Source organism: Alosa pseudoharengus, unplaced genomic scaffold (genome assembly GCF_046254945.1).
Source record: "Alosa pseudoharengus isolate Yale_2024_CS ecotype anadromous, Long Island Sound unplaced genomic scaffold, YU_APseudo_1.1 YU_APseudo_1.1_scf_8, whole genome shotgun sequence".
NCBI lineage: Eukaryota > Metazoa > Chordata > Actinopteri > Clupeiformes > Clupeidae > Alosa > Alosa pseudoharengus.
The window spans coordinates 31340566-31350565 of NW_027468870.1; the positions used below are offsets into that span (position 1 = coordinate 31340566).

Below are 10000 nucleotides of genomic sequence, written 5' to 3' on the forward strand. Positions count from 1 at the left end.
CCTTTGTCTCATTCGTTCCCTCCTCACTCAATCCATTGTTCTGTCACCAGCCCGTCCAGTGGGTAAGTACCCATCCTTTTTTTCAAAGGCCAATCCCACTATGAATGTGCCGCAATAGCTGTTCACTGTCACATGTTCATTCAGTCAATCAGTCAACCAAACACTCCCCTCACGCGCACAAACTCAATCACTCACTCTCACGCTCACATATTCGGACATGAAGTTTTTCATTCAGTCTTACACACTCACTCACATGATCTCTCACTCACTCACTCACTTATTCTTCACTCACTCACTCACTCACTCACTCACTCTCTCACTCACTCTCTCTCTCACTCACTCACTGTCATGCACACACCTTATCTGTGTTTGAGTGCCACAGTCATTTGTGCACAAATACGCACCAGTGCACACAGCTCATGGCTTGGGGCACCAAGTAAAGTGTACACACACCTTTAGAGTGAGCTGCAGAACTGCATGACACACACCCTGCATGGTACACTGAGAAAAGTAGATAACCTACCAAATAATGATCCAGATTATTATTTATTGATATTTTTGTATCGTTTATTAGCTGTGCAACAATTAGGATTGGTTATGGAAAAGGATTGGGGTAAAAAGAACCTGAAACCTTGCTTGTTCCTTTATCTGACCTCCATAGACGACCCTGCTTGCACCAGTAGGTGAGATGCAGCTTGCTGAGATGTGCCTCTCACGGTTTGCATGTTAGTCATGTCCGGGCACACGCCTCTCCTCTGTCCAAACGTAGAGTCCGGTCAGGAATGACCAGTAGTGACCATCACACCTTTCAGAAAGCATGAGTGATAATTTGGTGTTCCATGTCACCTTTGACCTTACAGAAGCTCCCCAGTTTGTGGTGCGGCCACGGGACCAGATAGTGGCTCAGGGTCGCACGGCAACCTTCCCCTGCGAGACCAAAGGGAACCCGCAGCCCACCGTCTTCTGGCAAAGAGAGGGGAGCCAGGTAAGCAGCGTGGGTGTGTGTGTGTGTGTGTGTATCTGTATGTACAGTATGCTTATGTCTATTCAGAATCCTCTCTGTCTGGATGTATGGATGTGCAATCTGTAAAATAGCACATTACTGTAGTCCACACAAACAGGCATAATTATCTGACTGAAGAGCTGGCATCAAACTCCTCTGCCTCTCCAATCACTCTGACACCGACTTCAAAACACCGTTCCGGTAAATCCACGAGGCGTGTGTGTGTGTGTGTGTGTGTTAGCAGTGCCATGGATCCTTTTTCCCGTCACGCCAGCGGATAATGAAGTGGTCATCACCGCCGTGTCGCCCGGGCTCTGGGGGTCATTTGTCAAACGCAAACATTAATTTAGCGCATTAGAGTCATTAGGTGTAATTGAATCGGGGCTAATGCCTATTCTCTCCTGTGCCGCAGTCACTTTGAGGAGTTTGGATGAGAGAGGATCTCATTAGAGGAGGCGTGGTGATGGCTATCCTGAGGTGGAGACGCCACGGTGGTTTTGAGCACGGCGCCAGGGGGCATTGTCATCAGCGCTGTCATCATCATTGTCCACATCTTCATCGTCATCATCATCATCATCGTCTTTCACTCTCTGTATATCATCTGCCTGTCTTTTTCTTTCTCTGTTCTCTATGGCTCTCTGTATGTCTCTACCATCTTTATCTCTCTCCCTCTTTCTTTCTCTCCCTCTCTTTCCCTCTCTCTATCTCTTTCGTTCACCTTACATGTTAATTATTGGATCCCCAGCAGATGAAAGAAGCCTCAGATGAATAGTGAAGGAGAGAATAGGGAGTGGGCCAGAAGAACTACACACACACACACACACACACACACACACACACACACTTTGAATTATGCACACTTGGAGCACACTCCAGTGAAGTCTATGTAGCCACACAGTGACACACAAAAGCATATCATTTTGACTTCTTTATATAATGCAGTTGTAGTTAGTAAAGTATGGAAACACCATGCTGTACGTTTTGTAAGGCATATGGTATGCATAGTGAAATCAAAGCATGATATGCTGATTATCCCTACATGCATAATGCTAAATAAGATAGAAACACAGGTAGGAAATTGATGACTTGGAGGAATGGCAGAATAAGAGCAGTACAATTCATTTGGCTCCAAGAGTTGCTTCTATTTCTTTATCAGCAGCCATCAAAGCAGCCACGTTCATTACAGATCCCTCCCGTCCGCCTGTGCAACGACTTGATTAGGATTAATCTATCTCAAAAAGCCCAGCGCTAGCAGCACACGACAGTAAGGACTTTGATCTGCGGCTGCCTCTGCCTCTGCTGTTGCTGTTGCTGCTTCTCTTCAGGCCTGTTGAGAGGGCTGCCGGTCCGTAATACATTCCTATGCAGTCGAATTGATTAGATCAAAATCTTCTTACCCACTCTGTTGCCTATTGGATTTCGAGAACATGAAAGGTGATTTTTTTTTTATTTTTTTTTTTAAGAGTGAGCTATGCTTTCAGTGTTTTTCGTCATGCAGAGTTTTCAGAGATGCAGTTTTCTTTACTGCTTGCGTTGCATTCCTCTCTTGTGCGGCGCTCTGCATAGACGCTTTTGCGAGAGTACTGAATGTAAATGGAAGTGTCTCATCTATACCCCCTCCTCCCTCCACTCCTGCAGAGTCTGCTGTTCCCCAGCCAGCCGTCTCAGCCAGACAGCCGCTCGTCCGTGTCCCCGAGCGGAGAGCTGACCATCAGCTCGGTGCAGCGCACTGACGCCGGCTACTACATCTGCCAGGCCCTCACCGTAGCAGGGAGCATCCTGGCCAAAGCCCTGCTGGAGGTGTCCGATGGTAAGAAACAACTGCCAATGCTGTTAAGCTGTCCTGGGTTTGTGTTTACTGTCATAATGATAAAGGAATGTTAGAGTGCATATTTTATGCCCTTGCAAAACTCTTTCCTGCATATGTCTCACAAAATACACACACACACACACACACACACGCACACACACACACACGCACACGCACACGCACACGCACACGCACACACATATGAGTAGGGGTACACACTCACAGTTCATGCATGTACAGCACATCTTATGTAAATTTCCGCACACAACCTATAAGCGCCGATAATAGCAGCCAATAAAGCACACGGCAGCAGCGGGGAAACGCACTCCAACGACTTTTTCATTCCGCCGAGGTGAACGCGGTGAGCGGCTCGGCAAATCAATCACGCGGGCGGCCCGGGCATCGCATCTCATCAGTAGTTGGCGGCCGGGGCCTGGGAAGACAGGGACATGGGGGAAAAAAGAGTGAGAACTGTCAAACTTAACACTCTCCCGCGGACATCGAGACATCCATTTACACCCACTTCTTGCCACGGGGAGAAAAAAAAAACAGGGTATCATTATCTTAAGTGCTCGATGGCTGCCAAGCGGGAGCTGTTTTCTACTTCCTTTTCATTCGATTCTTGGCCTCCACTCTCTCGGACATTATTGAATTAACATCTGTTCAAGGTCCTTTTTTTCCCTCCAAAGATGGAAAGCTTTGGCCTCAAAGCGGGGATTGCTTGATAGCTGTGCATATAAATTGAGTGGTATGGGTGAGCAAAAATGGAGATGGGGGGGGTGAGGGGGTGTCAGTGAGGAAAGGCCGAGTGGCAGGAAAGATGGCTTAATTCGGACCAGCTGAAGATAATGCAGCAACATATATACACACTCTGAGAGATGAACTAGATTCCACTGTAGACGCCACTACAGCGCCAACGAGGAGAGCTCTGTCGCTATGAGCAGCCAACATTCCGCAGGGGGTGTTACTACTTGAAGGAAGGTTAGAGAAGCGCACAGAGGAAAATTGCAGCCATCGAGGCAGGTTAAGTTATTGTCATTATCCCAATCTTAAAGAGAGCCTGTTGTGAAGATGAACAGAGCGAGAAAGAGAGAGAGAGGGGGGATAAAGAGAGAAAGAGAGAGGGAGAGAACAGAAAGAGGGGAGGGTGTGAATGTGTTGAGAGGTGCCACGAAGAAGCCGCGCTAATTAGGCCCCTCGGCGAGGCGGTTTTAATCCACACCTTGTAATTAGCGATCGGAGGTGTGATGTAATGGCACGAGCAAGCGGTCATCAACAGCAGCCTCCCCCTGCACGGCTCGTTATTAAAAACAGGTACCCGCGCTCAAAACAGATCAATCACACGGCACACCTCGGGTGGGCGCAGGTGGCGGTGGGGTTGGTCACAGCGCGCCACTTTGCCAAAACGCTCTAATTGCCAAGGTCCAGGGAAGGTCAGTGAGTCTGAGACAAGGTAGCCTCTGTGTGGGTCCGCGGCTGATGATAAGGGTGACAGGGACAATGATGATGCCATGCCTTACCCACCTCTGCTCCTCTTTCCTCCCTCCCCCCCACTTCCCCATAGCGAATAAGGACCGGCCCCCGCCCATCATCCGGCAGGGACCGGCCAATCAGACGCTGGCGGTGGATGGCGTGGCGGTGCTGGGGTGCCAGGCGTGGGGGGACCCCGAGCCCACAGTGACCTGGCTGAAGGATGGGGTCAGCCTGCTGGGCAAGGACCCCCGCATGTCCCTGCTGGAGCCCGGCAGTCTGCAGATCAGAGGCACCAAGGTGGGTCTGTGTGTGTGGTATAAATAGCACACACACACACTCACACACACACACACACACACACAGACAAACACAGACACACACACACACAGGCTTAGGGAAGGGATTGAGCCGGCTATAAAATGCAACGCACAGGTTGGAAAAGGCTAGGTGCCATTAGACAAACAAACAAACATAGACAAACAGTTCTATTCAGTTTACAGTTGCAGAACTTCATTTGAACGACAATTCACTGTTTTGAGTAACAAAAGCCAAAAAAAAAAAACCTTGGCAAATGTTTTGGATTAGTAAAAATGCATCAGTCCAACTGTGCATGCTCAAAAAAAGATGGTAAGCATGTGCCCAACTAGGCACATGCCACTAAATTTGACGTGCGTTATCAGCTGGAGGAGAGATGTGTTTTTGGTTATCACTGCCAGGGCAATTTGTCAAATAGTCATGCACAATATTTGCAAAGCGAGGCATTACTTGGATAATAATTAAACACATTGTGCGCCCTCTTCCTAGTCAAGGGAGATAATGTGGAAACCTGCCAGCTTGACCAGATTGAATTTTATCTCGCAATATGTTCAATTCAGCACCAACAAATTAGCATTACAAAAACAAGAAGCCCCACAGATTTTTGCATCAGCATTCAAGAATCCATAAGACCCAGGTGTGAGGGCTTCCACTGGCCTTGGTGGCGAGTGCATTTACATTCACATTTTCCAAGGGTACTCCTCAATGACCTTGGACTCTATTGTTATGCTTATAGGGTGTCCTGCTGTTTTGGCAAAATGAGTTTTGTAAGGAACGTACGATTTTTATGTGTTGTAGGAGATAGCTTATTGAAACGTCGGAAGATTCCTTCGTATGTTGGACTCATAGACAGGCTTTATGAAGGCAGGTTCATAAGATTGTCTCGAGCTTTAGAGAAAGTATTGTTAGTTCACAAGCACATATTCTCTCATATGTGCATGCACTTTTCTTCTGTTTCATATTGCATTGTTTACTTGACACTGAGGGCTTTTCAGTAGCATACAATACATGTACATTGCATGCAATATACACACACAAAAGTGAGAATGTGTGATACTGATGTGTGTGTGTGCACGCATGCGCGTGTGTATGTGTGTGTCTTTATGTGGGCACACTATAAATGTAAGAGCAGTTTGTAACCCACTCAAACATTCATACACGCACACACACACACACACACATGCACACACATACGCACAGGCACACGGACACGGATGGACACAAACACACACACACACACACACACAAACACACACACACACACACACACACACACACACACACACACACACACACACACACACACACACACACACACATACACCACATGCACAAGCACGCACACAATGCGCTGTCTTTTGTCTGCTGTCAGTTAGGCTTAATTTAGATGGACAAAAGCAGTCAGGCTGCTTCTGAAGATGAATAGCTGGAGTATTGATTTTTATAAATGGCTTAATGCTGTCACTTACCAGGAGAGCTTCCCTCCGCCTTCCCTCGCCCCACCCTCCCTGCCTGCCCTCCCTTCTGACAGAAGCTGGGCTTTCACTCAAGAGCAGGGCTATGGGAATACTATATGAGAGTGAGTGAGTGTGTGTGTGTGTGTGTGTGTGTGTGTGTGTGTGTGTGAGTGTGTGTGTGTGTGTGTGTGTGTGTTTGTGTGTGTGTTTGTGTCTGTGTGTCTGTCTGTGTGTGTGTGTGTGTGTGTGTGTGTCTGTGTGTGTGGTGTGTGTGTGTGTGTGTGTGTGTGTGTGTGTGTGTGTGTGTGTGTGTGTGTGTGTGTGTGTGAGTGCGTGCGTACATATGTGTGTGTGTGTACAGTACATGCTTTGATCATACTGTATGCGTGGCCACTGTAGCGATGTGTCAGTTGCTCAGTTGTGTGGGCTTCATATCAGTTCTCTTTGCCCATGTCAGGTCCACTTACATCAGCTGAGTCTGATCCGAGTGGAGGGACCGTCGGTATCACAGAGATGAAACCTCACAGCCAGAGACAGCTACAGCTTTAACAGCTTTAAGAGAAAACAGGAGAATGAGGATGAGAAAGAGGGAACAGAGAGAGCGCGAGAGAGAGAGAGAGAGAGAGAGAGATTATGGGAAAGTGGAGGAGAGGGTCAGATAACGAGGGAGAGAAAGAGTGTGTGTGCCAAGCATTAATGTCAGAGAGAGAGAGAGAGAGAGAGAGAGAGAGAGAGAGAGAATCAAGTGTTAACAGATGCTATTGTTGGAGCAACCTACGCTAAGTAGATTATCATGTCACTCTTCCAGCTTCTTCATATTGATGGTGATGGGGTGACGAGTACTAAATGAAATTTATTAAGAAAATTAACGTCAGCACTTTCGAGGGACACATGCTGTTAAGTCTCTGTTCTATTTTTTCCACTCACCCCACCCTACCCTCTCACTCTCTTAATCACCCCATCTCCTTCTCTCTCCCTCTCACTCACTCTCACGTCCTTCCTCATTCTCTCCTTCTTTCCGTCCCTCTCTCTCTCTTTCTTTATCAATCACCTCCTCTCCCTTTCACACTCTCTTTTTCTCAGCTCTCTCTCTGTCTCTCTCCCAACCACTCTCTACCATTTCTCTCACTCTTTCTCTCTCTCTTTCTCCCTCTCTCTCACTCTCACTCTGTCTGTCGCTCCATCTTTCTCTCTCTCTCCCTCTCTCTCTCTCCCTCGCTCCCCATCCCTGTGAAAGCTGACTCAGGCTGTGAGAGGTTAATGCATTTTCCCTGTACTTCATCATCTGAGCTGCTTCCGTCGCCGGGCTGCAGTTGGCATGTGAAAGGGCAGTAGGGATGGAGGTTAGGATGGGGGCCAGGCACACACACACACACACACACACATAAGTACACTCACTCACACACTCACACACACTCGCACACACACGCACACACACACACACAGACACACACGCACACACACACACACACACACACACACATAAGTACACTCACTCACACACTCGCACACACACGCACACACACACACACACACACATAAGTACACTCACTCACACTCACACACACACACACACACACACACGCACTCCCCCCCCCTCCCCCCCTACTGTGTCTCTGCTTGGCATTTTGGCCCATACATTTTGCCTCCCAGTTAATTGACCGAGATCAAATGCCCTGAAGGGGGCTGCCCTGATAAAGGCCTGCATCATGTGCCCTCTTGCTCAGGCCTTCATGGCTGTGCTGCAGTTTGCGGTCTGTTTGTAAAGTGAGCGAGTTAATTCGTTCGCTGGCTAGTTTGTTAATGGATTGATCGCCTCAGTGGTTCAGGGCCATGGTGGGATGCTTCCTACTGAGGATGGTCAATGCAGGGATGCTGTCCATTTCACAAATCAGTTCCTACCGCTTCTGGTTGGTGCAGTCATTTATGGAGCTTTCATTGTTTAATATGCATAGCTTAGTGCTGTTCCGATTGGCTGATGTGTTGAGTAAGGGGCTTGATTGCTATGAGGCATGTGTTACTGTAATTGGAAGAGCTGTGGTTGGGTGTTGTGATTAAATGAATGTTGTCTTGATTGGTTGATATGTTGTCTTGTGGGAGAGTTTACAGCCTGAGTGCTGTTTTGATTGGTCTAAATGGCCTGTAGCTCAGTCATTTATCCGTTTGATTGGCTGATCGCCGCTCTCTCCCTTGCCAGCTCTCTGACTCAGGCCTGTACACTTGCCTGGCAACCAGCTCTACAGGGGAAACCTCATGGAGCGCCTTCCTGGACGTGCGAGGTACGCCAGCACAGATAATGTTCTCAACAGAAAAATTCAAATAAATCAATACTGCTGTAAAAAAAGTACTTACTTAACTCAGTAGGTATGGTTCAATATTTATGGAGTACACATATGATGTAATGATTAAAAGTAGTATGTGTTCACTCTGAGTGCCTTTGGATAAAATAATCTTCTAGTTGCTAGTTTTTATGTAAAGTTGTGTACTGTTTTTGTGACAAGCTCTATATACTTCTACAAATGTACTAATACTAAATGTATACTAATAAAAAAAGTACCGAATGTAAATTTATGCTCTCTATCCATCCTCATCCAGAATCCAGTGAGCTGCCAGACTCAGTCTCCCACAATGCATCTGCCCTGCCAGGGCCTCCCTCCAAGCCAGAGGTCACCGATGTCACCAAGAGCAGTGTCTCGTTGTCGTGGCAACCGGGGCCCGAGGACGGCTCCCAAATGTCCTCCTATGTCATAGAAGCCTTCGGGTACGTCTGAGCACACGCACAGACACGCACCCAGAGCTATTATAGTGGACGTCCTTCAGCAGGGCTGAGACAGATGCAGGCTTTTAAAAGGCCATTAGGGGTTACTTCAGCTGAGGCCTGAAGGAGACATGGAGCTATTCATTCAGTTGTTTTATCTGCAGAATTCAGCAGTTGCTTTTAACAGCAGGGATTAGTTTAGGTTTAATGTTATGTATGATATAAGTGTGTATGGAATATAACAGCATATCTTAAGCATGATATAAGTGTGTATGGAATATAACAGCATATCTTAAGCAGTGCCAGTAGCCCAGGGGGCCGGGACTGGAGTGATTTAGCTACTGCACATTGCTGATGTTCTGTCTCCTCCTTCTCCCTCTGCAGGCAGCTCGTGAGTAACAGCTGGCAGACTGTGGCGGACCATGTGAAGAGCACCCAGTTCACGGTGAAGGACCTGCGGCCCAACACTGTGTACCTGTTCATCATTCGTGCTGTGAACGCCCAGGGCTTGGGAGACCCCAGCCCCATGTCCGACCCTGTCCGCACTAAAGGTACCTTCCCCTGACCACACCCACGGGAACCTTGCCTTCTCCGTCAGCATCAGTGATGCATGATAATCACTCATCATTATTCATTATTATGACGTTTATCATCAATGCTGAGCTAATACACATGACTAGAGTCTGAAAGTCATGTTTGATACTGTAGATTACATTATTAGTAGATTAATATTTTATACAGACAGTCATCAATACTTGATAGGTTAATCAAAGAACTAAATTATGATTCACTCAGTATGGCAATAATAATCTATTGTATGTAATGAATCTATATAATTATATGTTGAATAATGATTATACCACATACTGTACGTTTGTACACTACACATATACTCTATCTGTGATCATCTTTAATATGTTTAATATGGTACTTGATTAAGCATATTGTGGACATAGAATTCATTGTGAATTCAGAGCTAGTCTATGATGGTGATGCAAAGATAATGCTAATGCTAACTGTCCATGCTGCAGACATCAGCCCTCCTGTACAGGGTGTGGACCACCGGCGCGTGCAGCAGGAGCTGGGGGACGTGGTGGTCAACATGCACAACCCCGTGGTGCTCAGCTCCACCTCTGTGCGCGTCACCTGGACGGTGAGTAGCTCTCGGGACAGTGACAGTCCAT

General features: G+C 47.2%; 1 protein-coding gene across 1 annotated transcript in view; it reads left to right on the top strand.

Annotated features, from left to right (window-relative positions):
• LOC143112707 (roundabout homolog 2-like) overlaps nt 1-10000 on the top strand; it is a 163666-nt gene that overhangs the window by 118908 nt on the left and 34758 nt on the right. The window contains exons 7-14 of the mRNA XM_076274974.1: nt 51-62; nt 861-985; nt 2642-2813; nt 4378-4583; nt 8256-8337; nt 8654-8819; nt 9201-9367; nt 9848-9969. Of these exons, the coding sequence (XP_076131089.1) occupies nt 51-62; nt 861-985; nt 2642-2813; nt 4378-4583; nt 8256-8337; nt 8654-8819; nt 9201-9367; nt 9848-9969 (1052 nt within the window). The remainder of the gene's footprint in view (nt 1-50; nt 63-860; nt 986-2641; nt 2814-4377; nt 4584-8255; nt 8338-8653; nt 8820-9200; nt 9368-9847; nt 9970-10000) is intronic.